Consider the following 15,929-nt stretch of genomic DNA (forward strand, 5'->3'; position numbering starts at 1 on the left):
AAAAAAAAAAAAAAAAAAAAGTACTCTACACCTACACTCTGGGAGGCTGGGGCAGGAAGACCTCAAGTTTGAGCCTAACCTGGGTAGCTTAGCAATATAGTAAGACTCTATCTGAAAAAAGAATTGGAGGTGTAGCTCAGTGCCAAGGCCAGGGTTCAACTCCCAGTACAAAAAGAAAGAAAGAAGAAGTACCCTTAATGAACTATGTGTATCCAGTACAAAAAAAGCAGCCACTCTGACAACCTTTAATACCTTATTTTGCATTCAAATAAACCCAAGGCAGCCTCTGCTGAGTCACAGAATAAAGGAAGGTGAACACAGTACTCAAGGCTTCAGCCCCCAAGAACAGTGATCAGCTTGATGTGGACAGTTTAGTTTTCTAAGCATGCTGTCACTGTGTAATGCTGACTGCGGAATAAATACATTTAAAATAGAATTACTGTGTGACACAGCAATTTCACTTTTGAGTTTAAGCCCTAAACAGCTTAAGCCGAGTCTGGAAGAGATGTCTGTGTGTCCACGTCATGTTGGCAGGATTCTCGGGGACCAAAAAGGCAGGCACACCCAAGGGTCCCCTGATGGACACTGAGTGTTTGTGCAGCCTTAAAAAGGAAGGACCCCACCACCCACATGACATGGTGGACTGTGGGGATGCCATACGACGTGGCAAGGCCAGTCCCCAAGGGACACAGGCTCATGACCTTGCTGTGACTGGCAGCTGGGGTCAGTGGGTTAAGAGACAGAGGTGGATGGTGGCTGTGGCTGTCCAGTGAGGCCAGGAGCTGCACCCTTCAACAGAATGGAAAGGGTCACTTTCTGTATCATGCAGATTTCACCACCAATCCAAAGAGTTTTCAAAGATCTGATTGGATGAAGACATAAGAGGTGAGACGCACTTTGGTGGAAGGTGTGCTGGGTTTTCAGTGCGAAGAGTCCTCCCATACGGGCTGCTCTCGGTTCAGTGACCTGTGAGCCACCAAGGGGCAGGGATGAAAGTCAGAGGCCTCTCCTGGCTGGGTGGTCTGTTGTCACAGGTGGTGAATGCCAGGGTGCAGTCCTCTCATGGGGTGGGACCACCTGGTACCACTGAGAGAGGGGAAGGAAACATGTTGGAAGAGTCCACCTTTGGGGCCTGAATTTCAAACACATGAAGGGACAACTTCAAGGACAATATCACACAGGCACAGCCACCAGGTGTCCACAAGGCAGGAGTGGTACATTAGTGGAACTGGAAGGTTGTCCTCAGGCCTGCCGTCCTGTCATCTAGGTCCCTCCTGGAGTGACCTGATCCACTCAGTGATCCACATGTACCTTGGTGGCCTAAGAAGGCCCTCAGTGCCCTCTCCACAGGCTCCCTCAAGCCCGGGCCCAGCACTCTCTGGTCGCCCAGCCCCCTCTCCTCAGTAGAATGCAACCTTCCTGAAGGTGTCTACTTCCTGTTTCACTAATTCAAGGACATCAGATAATTTTCAAAATCTCCACAAAAGCCATTCCCTGCAAATCAAGAGCCGCCCCCCGGGTTATACCATTAACACAACACTTGTTAAACAAGCTTGCCAGAGTGGGAGCTCTGGGTGTGGAGAGAACCAGCCTACACCCTGTTCCAGCTGGAGGTGGTGAGTTTTTTTCTTGCAATATCAAGGACTGAACTCAAGCCTTTCACACTGAGCTACATCCACACCTATTTCTTTCTATTTTTTATTTTGAAATAGGGTTTTGCTAGATCCCCATATTGCCCTGGCTGGGCTGGAAATTGTGTTCCTCCTGCCTCAGTCTCCCAGAATGCTGGGATTACAGGCTACCATGCCCAGTTTGGAGATTTTATGGTGGGGTTAAACTCAGGCTCATGAACCAGGCCACTCCATCCTACGCAAGAGGCAAAGCTGGGCAGGTCTCAAACCTCCCAGCCTCAGACTTACTGCCTTCTGTGGGCTGTGACCATGGCACGAGGTGACACAGCTGCAGGCTTCACCATAAAATGGAATGAAAAAAGCTGCTGCCCACAGAGGTTGGGAGGGATTTCAATCATGCAGTGAGGATGTTCCTAGATTTCTAGGATGGTGATCATATGGTATGTGGTGCCTTACATGATGACTGGTGGGAACTCAGCCCCAGACTAGCTCTAGCGCTGTGGATGCCATCTTTGTCATTGTTGTTCTGTGCCCTTTGCGGCACCACAGAGGCACATGGGGACTGGAAGCCTCTCTCATTGCATGGCGTGGTTTGTGGGTAAGGAAAGTTCAAATTCTGAGCTAGGCATATGGCCCGGGGTTTGCGGAAATCACTTATTTGTTAAAGGCACACTCCTCCAGTGGTCCGCAGCCTATCTTTTCTTTAGTTTCTTGAATTTTTGAAGCCCAGAATTTAAGTGGATCCAAAGAAAATCTGTAATCAGTCTCCAAAAATATTTTGCTAGTATCAACATGCATCCAAAGAAAGTTTCAGGATGGAAGTAACGTCAGGGGACTGAAAGACTGCACTCTCACGGCCTCTTCTCAGCTCTAACACTGGCCACCCCAACCAGTGCCTCTGCCTTGTGGTCACAGCATCTCTTTCTGTAGAGCAACTTACAGAAATAAGGACAGTAGTGGAGATGCTACACAGAAACAGTATGCAAATGTACAGATTCTCACTAGGGGGGGAACAGGCTCTCAACTCACCTGTCTCATGCAAAAGTCAGTAGATACCCTAAAAATTAGCCTTATTCTCCTAAGTTTTCCAGGATTTTGAAATTATCCACATGAACGGGTACTTTAGAGGGAGAGCTGAGCTGATGGCCTCAGTGGCCATCAGACCCGCCGGCTCAGCTCTTCACTCAAACACACGCCGGCTGGATTTTTGGCCTTACTTCCTGAAATAACAGGAACGTTTTGTCTGTCACTGCTTCCTCGAAAAGGTCAGCTGCATAATTGTGTTTGAAAGTCAAGAAAACCACCACAGATATTCTCAAGCCCCCAAATGGCAAGGTCTAACTTTAACCCAACATCTCTTCCTGTTCCAAAATGTAGAAAAATCACATGGCAAACCCCACATATCTTGAAGTTAATCTGGGTTGAAAAGTTCAACATGATTAATTCCTAACTTTTGCAGCATCCTTGTGGATTTTGGCCCCACTTGGTAGACTCTTATTTATTTGTTCATAAAATATCTCCAGAGGGATGACCGCTTTTGGGGTCTTTCCACTAAAGCACACTGGAAAAAGGATAAAAGATTTGTGTTTTGTTTTTACTTCTCCCACTGTTCAGGATGATCTGGTTCAAATATCCAAAGTCCACCTCTAAATGGCAGCTGTTTGTGGGGATGATATCTGAACCTCTCACAAGTTGAAGTATTTCTTTTTCAGGTAACACTTTTATAAAATAATGATGCTTTTCTCTGCCCAGTGATTCATCCTCCAACTGGACATTTTTACTGCTCTTCCCATAATGAAAAATAATAGAGAGGGTGAGGCTTTTGGAGGGGTGTGTGTGTGGGGAACGCTTTACAGAAAGAAGAAGTAAGGACAGTGTGAAGTTAGGGGCACAGCATCCAGCTACAGTTTGCAGGGTGAGGACTTTAAATCCACATCCCAGCCGGCACATGCTGGGCACAGATGCATCAGGGAGCCACTCAGGTTCACACAGTAAGGGAGACACAAGGCAGCTTGTGGGCTCGGTGCCTGGACCATTGAATAAACAGAAAGAGACCGTGATAGTCTGGCTCTGGGATGTCCTCCCAGGCCCAGAGGTCAAAGGCTTGTCCCCAGGGTGGCGTGGCCTAGTGGGAGGTCCATGGGGCCCCTTCCTCTCCTGCTCAGGATGTGAGCAGTTTTGCTTTGCCGAGGGATCCCACCACAGTGTGCTGTCTTGCTACAAGCCTAATGGCAACAAGCTGTTCCAGCCATGGACAAAAAACTATCAGCCAAAATGACCTTTCCTCTTTATAAGTCAATCATCCAGGCGTTTTGTGACAGTGATAGAAAGCTGATGAATGTCGAGACTGAGAACAGTCGGCAGGTGCTGCAAGATGCACTCCAGGCAGAACTGGCAGTGGAAGACACTCAGATTTAGACCAGGTAAACAACAATCTGTCCCCACAGGAGCCAGACCTCTGGACATTTAACAACTGTGCTCAAGATTGTGGAGTTCTCCTTCCCAATGCTCGGCGTGCCACTCCTGTTTGGAAGTCAAAAACTACAGCCACAGTTTTGTTTCCAGCAGCCCGGGTCGCACACCCCTCACTTCTGCACAGGGCAAAGGCCACTGACTGCCCCAGAGGGAAACTATCCCTCGATTGTCCCTAATTTTTGCCTTTCCCAGGAAGGACACGGTAGAAAGTAGACCAGTAAGGAGCACACACACCGGACGTACTGCTAATCTGACTGCAGACACAGCCCGAGTCAGCTATGAGCAGGGATGTGCTGATATTTATAACCACAGAGGTGGCTGGCAACATCCCACAGGAAAGAAAAGAATGCGAGCATAGAAGAGACAGGAAATGCTGTTCGTCACCTTGGAGTCTCTTTGAGAGACCCCCATAGCTGCTCCATTCCATAACCATTCTGTGACTCTGAGGCAGGAGTCACTTGAATTGTCTGTCCCGTATATTTTGCAGTGGCTTGAAGGTAACGAGGTCCAGATATCTCAGAGCCCTGGAGGAACTTGGCTATGGTTTGCTCTGAAAAGTCCCCAAAAGGCTTGAGTGCTGAGGGTGGGGGTGGAGTGGATCCTTTAAGAGGTGGGACCCACAGGAGGAAGTAGCTGGGAGTATGTGCCCTCTAAGGGGAAGAGGGAACCCCAGCCTCTTCCTATCAGTCTGTATGGGGGCACTACCATGATCCTGTGGCTCATCCAGGCCCAAAAGCATCATAGCCAATTGACAATGGACTGAAGCCCTGAAACAATGAGCCAAAGCAAACCTTTCCTTCCTATAAGTTGTATACATCAGGTGTTTTGTCATAATAATGGAAGGCTAACTAACACAGAATCCTGTCTCAGTCACTTTCTCATCACCAACTCACAATACCCAACACAACTTGAAGGAGGAGAGATTTATGCTTGCTCATGGCTTTTAGAGGTTATGCCCATGGCGAGTTGGCGTCAAGGCAGAAGTCACAGAAGAAGGGCCCAGGTGGAGGAGAGTTGCTCACAGCATGGAAGCCAGAAATCAGATGAAAGGGAGGACTAGGGAGGGAGATGAACGTTCCAGTGACTGCCTCTTCCCACCAGGCCCTACCTCCTAACAGCAAGTCAGCTACAGTTTGGCCATGGTCTAATCACCTTCCAGAAGCCTGGCCCCTGAACATGGGAAGACTTGGGAAACTTCCAGATCTGAACCATCACAGACCCAGGGCATCCTCCCTGGCCTTGGCTGGACTAAGGATGAGCTGAGAATCATGGCTGGGGTTCCACCTGCAACCACTGGGCTAGGAGCAGGAACCAGCAGTGATCCTGTCGACCATGCCATGCCAAGGAAGATGCAAATTCCTCAAGAGCCTGCCCTTTCCGATTATGAAAGAATCACACCCTGGCCCCTCCCTAAGGAAGAAAAGAGCCCATTCATTCCCTAGGACTCTGGGCTTAGTGTCCATATCTCGGAACCACCCAGGCCTCTCCTGTATACAGCCATTCACCAGTGTTTACCAAACGGCACCTGCTCCCCATTCGTCACCAGGAGGCAAACAGAGGCAGAACAGCACGGCCCTGGGACGGGGTGATGGGGGGGTAGATAAGAAGGAAAGGCACACTTAAGACTTAGGACTAGGAGCACACTTAGGACTAAGAGAAGTGCTGGGCTGGTGGGGAGCCTCAGGGGAGGCAGGCAGATGGGGCTTGTGGACAGGGCAGTGGGTGATACAAGCCCCCCGGTTTCAGGGCATCTGGTGAGGGGCCAAGGGAGGGAACGGGCTGCTGGTGGGTACCTTGCAGTCGCAGCCAATCAGCTTGCCACACTCCTCACAGGTGTTAGCGTAGAGCTCCTCAAAGCAGGCCACGCAGTGTGGGTTCTCCTCCTGCAGGACGTACTTCTTGCCATAGAGAGACTCATTGCAATGGTGGCAGTCAAAGCGCTCCGTCATAGTGACACTGGCTTCTCAGCAACCTGTGGAGAAGAGGAAGCCCAGGGCTCAGTGCAGTGAGCTGCACAGGCGAAGTGTGTCCTCTGTCTCCAACAGGGTCCTTCCTGGGGAGTCCCTGGAGCTCCTGATTTTCAGTGGCACCTTCCCACCCCCCATTGGCAGAGGGCACTTTGGAGGTCAGTGCCTTCCCCTTCTCCCACAGTACCAGTTGTGGCTGGCTCCTCAGAAAGGGTGATCAAGTAAAAGCCAGCGTGAGAGCCTCTCTTCTACCTGGCTGTGTGTGGCTTATAAGGTGCGGCGCCGTTCTGCTCTTTCCTTTCTCTCTACCCCAAAATAGAAAACCAGCATAGAAACAATATATCCATGTCTATAAAAAGATTTTCCATGAGCTCCTTTATGATTCATGAATGGGGATGGGAAGAAGGCACAGGGCAAAGTGGGGAATCTGACGTGGGAAATCTGCTCTTGGACACCAAGGAAGCATTAACCTTGATAAAACCGTGTGTGGGGCAATGCCACCTGCCCTCACACAGGGACGCTGCCCAGAGCCCTGGGCAGAGTCACTTCCCCCAGATGAAAAGATCATTATCCTTCACCTGCCCAGGTAGCCAGGGAGCAAGAGGATGAGAATAACTCACTTTCACAAACATGGAAGATTACTGGCTTGGGAATGCAGTGGTTATGGTCAGTGCAGCCCAGGCCACTCCTGGATCTGCAAAAAGGGACAGGAAGGCTTCTCCAGGACAGAAGCCACACCATCAGGGAGGAGGACACAGGGTCCCCGCCTCCTCCCTATGAAGAACTATCCAATGTGACAAGTCCACTAGGGTTGGAAAAATGTCTCAGGACACTGGAAACAGTTGATTTTCTTTTGCAATGTTTTCCTAAGTGGCAATAATAATTTTCTAAAAGTTAGGAGTTTCAGCAGCTGTTAAGCAGGCACACTGGTTGGCTCCGTAACTTGCACCACAATTTTGCAAATTCAATTAAATTTCCAGTCACCACAAAACATTGAGGGTGAAATCCCAGAATTAGACTCTCAGATGCAAATGAAATATTCCTGCCTTGGCTTATGATTACAGTACATTTGATCATGTTTATTAATTTTATACTCTGTGTATCCAAGGTCCTGACAACTATAAGCAGAGATGTGAATGTCTTCCAAGCATCCAGGCTGGGTTGGCTCTGTGTTTATAGAATAATTTTCTTCCAAGAGCATTAAGCACACAGCTGGACAGTGTGTCGAGATCCCTCCTTCTAAATCGCTCTTCCTGGAGTTAAAGAAAACATCATCTGGACATTCTTGAGATAATATCTCAAGTGAGGCCCGGGAGCATTTGAATTATTGTTCTGAGACCCAGTGTGCATGGACCCTGTGCTGGGGGCCAGCATAGCAGCAGCTGCTCTGGCAGAAGATCCACGCTTTCCTGTAACCCTTCCATTACCTGGCCCAGAAGGTGCCTGTAACTTGTTTTATCCCAACTGAGAGCTGTCTTTCCAACCTGTGTGTCTTTCCAATAAAGGCTGCCATTTAGGTAAGGAGTTAGAAGCTTACTGCCTGTTCTGTCTGCACAAACAGAACACAAGTGGTTTGGGATGAACAGAAAGAGAACGAAACATAAATCGTGGAACTTTACAAGCTGGAAGTAACTCATGAGATTAACTATAACCACTACCTTGCGTATGGCTTATGGTGGAAAAGGTGGAGCCCAGGAATGGGAACAAAAGGAATCGCCTGCATTCTCCCCACAGCTGCCCAGTTTTGAAAAAGGTCTTCCTGATCTACATGGAAAGGTGGCTCCTTTCGTGTGCCAGCCAATGGGGATACGAGGCCACACGCGGCCTGTGCAATGCCTCTGTGGAGCCCAGGTCTAAGTCAGGACCACACAGCGCCTGCTCCCCTCGGCACCAGAGCTTGGTGCTCACAGGAGCCGGTTGCGGTCTGCGCTCCACCTCCTGGGATTCCACAGGCCAGCACAGAGCATCATCTAGAGGCGTCACCTCTGGGGACAAGCCTGGCCTGAGACTATGAGGCTGTCCTGGGGTGACAGTGACCCCAACTCCCCGAAGGAACACTGTAGCCACTGTGACCTCCACAGAGGGCCTGGCAGGGCTGTGGCACTGCCCGGCTGGAGAAGTGCTCCTGACCATGTGGGGCCCTCTCTGACAGGCTCCTGTCTCTTCTAAGAGGCCACTCCTGCTCTGTCGATCAGCAGGGCAGGGTGGACAATGAGTGACCACCAATAGCTGGGAACATGGCAACAGCATCACCTAGCAAGGCTGACTGAGGATTTCCAGAGGATTCTATGGAACACAAACCAAAAGCAGGAAAACTCATCCGCAGCTAACTCTAGAACTCAGAGTTGCCTCTCTACACAGAGGGCTTAAACCCATGCCCCCTATAATTACCAAATTGAATGTTCTTTTTATTTTTGGTGTCAGGGATGGAACCCAGGCCTTCCACATGTGAGGCTTGGACTCTACTACAGGGCTACACTCCATCCCCAGGATATTCCTTTTTAAAAAACTGAATATTTAAAGTTACACAAGGAATTTTAAGCCTTCTTTTAATGGGAAAAATACACGAAATGTTCCCTCTAACTTTGCACTTGTCTATCCTATGACGTACCATTCATTCATTCGTTTATTCACTAGAGGACATCTGTGGAGCTGAAGGGGTGTGTCAATGTCAGGCAAGGTGCTGGGACACAAAGACCAGGGGGACACAGGTCGCTCCCCACAGGGACAGGGGTCAAGTGGGCATGGGCGTCACACACAGTAGACCCTACAGGCCACCAGACACAGCTAGCTATGCTGCAGCAAAGAGAAACAGGCATTTTCAGGAGGCAGGTCACTCCCCACAGGGACAGGGGTCAAGCGGGCACAGGAGTCACACACAGTAGATCCTACAGGCCACCAGGCACAGCTAACTATGCTGAAGCAAAGAGAAACAGGCAATTTCAGGAGGCCGGATGGCCCAGCAGGCCAGGGTGGTGAGAGCAGCAGCCAAAGTGATGTCGGGGCAGGCAGAGACAGTCCCTGAGACAGGAGATCTCCTGCCAGGCTGTGCTGTTAAGACTGGGGGAGACACAACCGGGGGGGCAGACTCCTAAAAACCAAGGTGGTGTTGGTGGAGTCACTTCTATGCCATTTCCTCAGACACAAGTGGACACCTTGGCTCCCTGGGATTTCTTAGCCTAGTGGTGTAAGATCTACCTCCCCATCTTGGCTCTGTAGCCATTCTCCTGCAGGCCGGAGGTGCTCCCTGCCTTCTCTAGCACACAGGAATTCAGAGGATTAGGCAAGAGCATGTGGGGAGATGCCCGACCCCAACGTGACCATCAACTGGACCCAACCCAAATGACAGCATCCTGGAGTCCTCAGCCCTGCCCAGGGTTCAGTCATCTTCTGATGTCATCCCCCATTGGCTCTGTGCCTTGTGTGCTTGGTAAAGCCAGAGAAGAGGGTAGGGGCTCGAGAAGGGACCAAGCTAGCTGCCCTGGGTGGATGGGCAAGGTAGGGTTGGTGTTGGCCAGCATCAAGGACTCTGACCTCCCTCGAGGTCTCACACTAGACTGGCTTCCTTCAGAGAGCAAAGGAGCAATGATACCCAGGGCTCCACTATACTAAAAATAATTTTAAAAACACCAGGAGTGGTGGTGCACGCCTGTAATCTCACCACTCAGGAGGTTGAGGCAGGATGATTACCTCGAATTCAAGGCCAGTCTGGGCTACATAAAGAGACCCTGTCTCAAAAAACAAATAAACAAACAAACAAACAAAAATAAATAAATAAATGAAGATGTCTGAGCATGAAGCAGGGTTGGTGTGTCAGGCTGCCTCTTCTTGTCCTGCTGGCCCAAGGAGTTTCAGGCCCGTCCTTCAAAAGCAGGAGCAGGCCAGGCACCTCCCTACGGGCTTCAAATTCTTTCTAATTCTCCATTTATTCGACATACTACCACTTTAACCTGACCCCAAAGCAGTGTTATCCTCCCCTTCCACACCTCGAAGGGTTTCTCGGTATTAGCACTGCTTTCTTGACACCCCTAATACAGCCATTTCCTGAAGAGAAACCTGGGGACACAATGAGCCCTCTCTGAGCACCTGCGGATACAGCCTCTGTTGCTAGTCCTGGGCAGTGCCAGGCTGGCCAGGGACTCTGTGGGGACCCCTGTGCTGATGGAAGTCACTGGTACCTTCAGCGAGGACAGCAGAGTGGGACCATCCTGAGTGGGCTTTTTTGGATCATAGGTACGGAACATTTCACCGCCACATGCCACACAGATGGCTGCATCCCTCCAGCCCACAGCACTGGGCAGGTGGGCTGTCCATGTGACCAAGCCCTGGCTAGCAGGCGACACATGCCAGGCACTCCCTGACTGCTTGCTGAAAGAATGAAGAAATGAATAGACAGGTGAGGGATACAAACATCCCAAAGTGCAAACTGATCAAAATCAAGAAGGAAAGCACAGGCCATTCCATGCACATAGCTCACTCAGCATTAGCCACTGGAAAGCCAATGGGGTCCAGCATTGGATGCCATCGAAACTTCTGAAGTCAGGGACCCTGGCACCCTCTTCCTTTCCACCCTCCCTCGCTTCTCTTTTCAATAAGTGGCCTCGGGAAGAACTCTTCCTGCTGATCCGGACTCTGACCCTGCAAGAACACACAGCTATGCAGTCAGGATGTGGCCTGGCGGGAAGCAGCAAGCCCGGGGAGGGAGGTGCTTCAGATCCCCGACACTGTGTCTGTAAGCAGATTCTCCACGGGAACCTGAAGTCCAGGACCCCACACCCCGGAGCGAGCAGGCAGAAGCTGGGAATCATCATTGCCCTGGGTGGGTGTAGCAAAGTTGCTCACCCCAGCACTGCTCTGGTTAACTAGAAATTCCAGGGAAACAGAGAGGGCATTGGCAGAGAGGGTGTTGCTATGTTTAAAAATAGAACAGTGTGAGGGCTGCGCTATGGCTCGCAGAACAGCGCTTGCTTAGCACGTGTGAGGCTCTGGGTTTGATCTCCAGCACTAAAACGAAAGATTAAAAACAAAACGTATCCAGAGTCCATGCCGAATCACCTTCTAGATTATTGGGTTGCAAAGGATTTTAGATTTTAAAGTATAAGATCAAACATCTGACCACTATGTGCTCATTATGAGATTCTTCAGGAGACTTTGTTGGATGCCCTGGTGGGCAGGGGCAAGGGCAAGGGTGTGGTGTAAAGTGCCACATACATTGGCAGCTTTCAAAAATTAAAAACCATCTTGTAGCTAGGCATGGTGGCACACGCCTGTAATTCCAGCACTTGGGACACTAAGGCTGGAGGATCGCTGTGAGTTTAAAGCTAGCCTGGGCTACACAGTGAAACACTGTCTCAAACAAAACAAAACAAAGCAAGCAAACAAACAAAACAACAAGCAAAACAACAACAATAACAACAACAAGACATGAAAACTGTTTTGGCTAGTCTACCGAAGTTTTAAGATATGCTTTATGGTAGACAATACTGTCATAAGGAAAACTACTGTCTTCAGAGTTATCCTCTGAGTACTATATAATGAAAGACACAGAAAAACAATAAATGTCAAATTCCTGATCTGAATTCCATGAACACAAGAATGCTTGTTTTCTGATGTGCTTGGAACTTTTCGGTCCACTCAAGACCATGCTGTGCACCCTGTCCGCAGCACCCTGTCTGTGTCAGACCCACTTTCTGAAAGAGCTCCAGCCTGCCTCTAGCTCCAAAGACCTGAGGTCAGTGTAAGGCCCTACCTTGCCCTTTAGTGTCAAAACATGCCAGAGACTACTTGGTTGTGCAGGCCAGGACAGCAAGCTGCCCTGGGTCCATAGATAACTTTGGCCCGGGGATGGGGACACGGTGGCAGTGCCATAGTCCTGCTATGTGAGCGACTTCCTGTTGCTGCCAGCCAGCACCACCTTTCCTCACTCAAGGGTCCTCTCCACCTCCACAGGCACACTCCATCTGCCTGACTTCTGTTTGTGGTGGCCCAGGCTGGCCTTTCCCTGCGACATCCCCAGTGTCCCTGAACAACTGGCCCCATGCGGTGCTTGAGAGGGGCGGTGCACCCCGGGGAGGCAGGCTTACATGCTGCTTCCCCTCACAGGCCATCTTCTGTGGGCTCCAACCGTACCAAGCAAACACAGCTCTGCTCTCTTTTGGGCCCACAATCTCCGTATTTGGGGTTCCAAGGACACTCCTGGGTTTGAATGGTATTCCTCTCTAAAGAGGGCAGCCACTTCTCTTCCTTAGCCACAGTGCTAGGAGCCCTGTCGAAATCAGGGCAGTACAGCTATGAATCATAGAGGTGAAGGATCGGTGTGACCACACTCGATGGCCCGATTCAGAGGCTGGTACTGAGCGGTGTGATCTTTTTGCTTGGGCTATTGGTCATGGAACCCAGGGCCTCACGCAGCCCCCACACACGATCCTGTTGCGAGATGCCATGTGGCTCAGCAAGCACAGTGTGCCCAGAGCAGCCAACACTTAACCAGGGAATACTACTGAAGCCCTCAGGGTGCTGCATTGTTGAGCTAGGGTGCTCAGTGCTCAGTAGGGGAGGTGCATGCAGTGCATTTTCACCTTACAATATTTTCTCTCTGTTTGGGGGCAATGATTTATCCCATTTTTCAAAGCACTTTTGGAGAATCAAATTTGTAAAAGGTGTTGCACAAGATAGTAACAGGAACAGAGCTCCTGAGTTGTAAGAGCCTTATATCTAGTGTGGCAGTTCTTAGAAGTCATGGCCAGAGAATCAGATTAGAGTCTGATGCACACCGTGCAGTGCAGTATTCCTCACTCGTCTCATTCGAGTTCTCACATAGGGACCAGGAAGCTAAAGACTGTTTCTGTACACTGTTTTAAAGTTATAAATTGGAGAAAATGTCTTTTCACCTACAAATGGCACTTCCAGGAGACCCTGACTTAAGACTGCAGTGCATGGCTGGAGGAGGCAGGGGCAGGATCTAAGCAGTGCTTGCATTTCAACTCACACTATTTTCAACTTGTGCCAGGTTTATTGCCACACAAGCCCACTGTGCATGGAAAACACTGGAAGGCTGGAGGCCAGGACAGTCAGCAAGGTTTCGTCTGGGGGGCAGCATGCCCAAGAAGAGCTAATGCTCTAGATCCCAGCCCAAAGGCCAGCAAGGACCAAGCCTCAGCTCCAGTACTGGGAGGGAAGGAGTCCTTGCTACTCAGCATTTCTGTTCTATTCAGCTGATGGGGGAAAGGACACAGGTATCTTGCAGGGCAGAGGGCATGCCCAGTAAGATGCCAACCCCTCTAAGAACTCTGCAGGGACACGTCATAGACTGTTTTGCTGACCATCTGGGCACCTCAAAGCCTGGTCAGGTTGACTCATCCCAGGAACTGAACTTGAAATCCACAACTCAGGGTGCTAAGGAAATAATTTCCTGGACTCACCCCAGAGTCAACACTCTGGCCCCGTCTCCTGGAAGGCCAGTTCCCCATGGCTGGAGGAAGCACACAGATTCTGTTCAAGATGGTCTCTGGAGGAAGTAGCCTCTCAGCTTTATGGCACCTGAGTGAGCACCTGGTAAATGCGGCTTGGTGAAATTCTCACAATAAACCTACACAGATGTATCTAATGGATAATGTTTCTGTTCTCTCAGACCATAGGAACTTTGTACCTCATTGCAGCTGAGACTACAAGACACTCGAGGCAGGTTAACTTCACAGAGAGGTTAATTAAGCTCCTGTTCTGGAGATCCCAGAACACGGTACTGGACCACATGAAGGATGGGAGGAACAGTGTAGGGTGATGTCAACACTAGTAAATAAGAAGCATTGAGAGGGACTCGAGTCCCTAGATCCCTTCTGAGGGCAGCATCCCCAGCTGACCTAAGAACTTCCTTCCAGGCCTCACCTCTTAAAGTTCTCAGTGCTGCCACACCAAGCACCAAGCTCCCAACATGCAGGACAATGCACATTTGAGTGACACAGGCCCCTTGCTAGTTTGAGACGGAGCAGGCCTTGGGCAGGACAGGGGTAGAAAGCAGGCCACTTGGTGCCCAGACTGTGTTTCTCCTGTGTTCTTCTGGGCACTTCTGCTGGCAGTTTAGATAGCCCTCCATGAGAGATGTGTTTTTTACAGCTGGGTCACACTTGACAGGCCTCTCAGGCCCCAAGGAAACTGTGGTCCCAGGTAGCTCCGTGTATAGCACCCAGGCTATCTGTGGGCCATCTGGGGCAGCACTCAGGGGTGCCAATCACCAGGAACCTTGAGCAAGCTACTCTGGTCTCTTCGTGCCTCAGTTTCTTTATCTGTAAAAGCAAGGCTGTCAAATATGCTTCTATGATGTGCAGGCTTTAAACAGGCCTGCCAGAGAGGCAGGATCACTGAAGCTGTAGGCCACTGAGGAAACTGAGGCACCAAGACACATGCCCCACAGAGTGCTAAATTTCCCAGAACCTTTGGGTCATGACCAAACAAGGCACCGCAGCTGGGGTGGGACCAAATAATTGAGGCACCAAGACCAGGCAGGTCGAGGGACTCAGAGGGGACTTTAGGCAGCCTAGTCTGGTCCCTGCCACCTTGCTTATGGTGCATCTGTGAGTCTGAGCTGAATGAGGCAGACATCAGGCCTGGGCAGTGCTGGTGGCAGAGCCCAGAGCCAGGTCTTGTCATCAAGCTGTCACATAAGCACATCTGAGAACATGGAAGGATTCCAAGCACCATGGAAACCCAATTCTACCTATTCACATATGGTCTTAAAAATGTGCAGTGAGCTAAACCTGAAAACTTGAGAATTTCTTTCCTACAAATGCACAGAGTGAGATACTTTTCTTTGTGTTTGGTTGCATGGATGATTAGCTGTTGGCTAGGCATTTCTGTGTGTCAAAGGCTTCTTGCAAATGTCTTTGGGTCCAAAACACCTTCAAGACACTTGAAAACCACTTCTGTCTAATAGGTGGTTGTAAAACACACCTAAGCAGAAGCACTGCTGAAAGCGGGAGACGTTCTTAGAGTAGCATTTTCAAGATAACTCTCCTGACCATATGCCCAAATTGTGAATCATTACTTCCCCAAACTCATGCAAGACGGCCTGCCATAAACTGCCCGCAGAGACAAGGAAACAGACCAGCTCCAAAGGACTGTACTGGGGATCAGAAAGGAAAAGTGACTGATTCTTCATTTAAAATCAGAAACAACAGTCAACATTTTCTTTTCACAGTTTAAGCCATGCTAAGATATCATACATCTGAATGCAACCTAAAACTCAGACTCTTTCCTCTAAACTAAACCAGAGCTTTTCACCTGATTCGTGGTTTTCAATTCCTGCAATAGTCAGGGCTCCGGGTCACTTAAAACTCCATTTTTCTTACTGAAGGGGAGCCAGCAACTGCTTGAAGCCCTTCTGCCAGGACAGTACCTTCCTCAGTCCAGCCTGGGCTCAGGGCTCCTGGGTCCTCTCCCCAGCAGCCTCCCCAACCCGGGAGCGCGGGGCGGGGGGTGTCTCAGACCCAGGCGTCTACCAGGCTCGCCCAAAGGGTGGCTGGGCTCCTCCCGCACCCTGGCGGAGACCCACTGCTGACCCCTTCTTGGGATGGGTGGGTTTCTGGGGCTCCGGTGCCATTCCCGGTTCGGTTCACTTCCTGGGCTCTCCCTCTGGGGTTTTGGCCCAGCCTGGTCCAGTCCCCTCTCCCGGGTCCCTCCCTTCTGCTGGGTTTGGGGCCCCTTGGTCCCCTCCCATACTCTCCGGCCTCTCTGTCCCCTCCGGTACAGGTACTCACGGACGGCTCCGGAACGCGGCTGGCGGCAGCGCTGGCGGGCGCAGAATGGGACTGCGCCGCCCCAGTCCCGCGCGTCGTTTGACCAAATAAGGACACGCGGCGGG

General features: G+C 50.4%; 1 protein-coding gene across 3 annotated transcripts in view; it reads right to left on the reverse strand.

Annotated features, from left to right (window-relative positions):
* The window catches only part of Fhl2 (four and a half LIM domains 2), a 52,319-nt gene that overhangs the window by 11,561 nt on the left and 24,829 nt on the right, over positions 1–15,929 (reverse strand). For 2 of the 3 annotated variants that reach the window (XM_019204286.1, XM_033761736.1), the window contains exon 2: positions 5,900–6,078. In XM_019204286.1, the coding sequence (XP_019059831.1) occupies positions 5,900–6,055 (156 nt within the window). In that variant the 5' untranslated portion in view covers positions 6,056–6,078. Of the gene's footprint in view, positions 1–5,899; positions 6,079–15,825; positions 15,896–15,929 lie in introns of those variants that run through there. The other variant, XM_010644963.1, reaches the window with a different exon arrangement.

Source organism: Fukomys damarensis, unplaced genomic scaffold (genome assembly GCF_012274545.1).
Source record: "Fukomys damarensis isolate Sample0158 unplaced genomic scaffold, DMR_v1.0_HiC HiC_scaffold_9, whole genome shotgun sequence".
Lineage (NCBI taxonomy): Eukaryota > Metazoa > Chordata > Mammalia > Rodentia > Bathyergidae > Fukomys > Fukomys damarensis.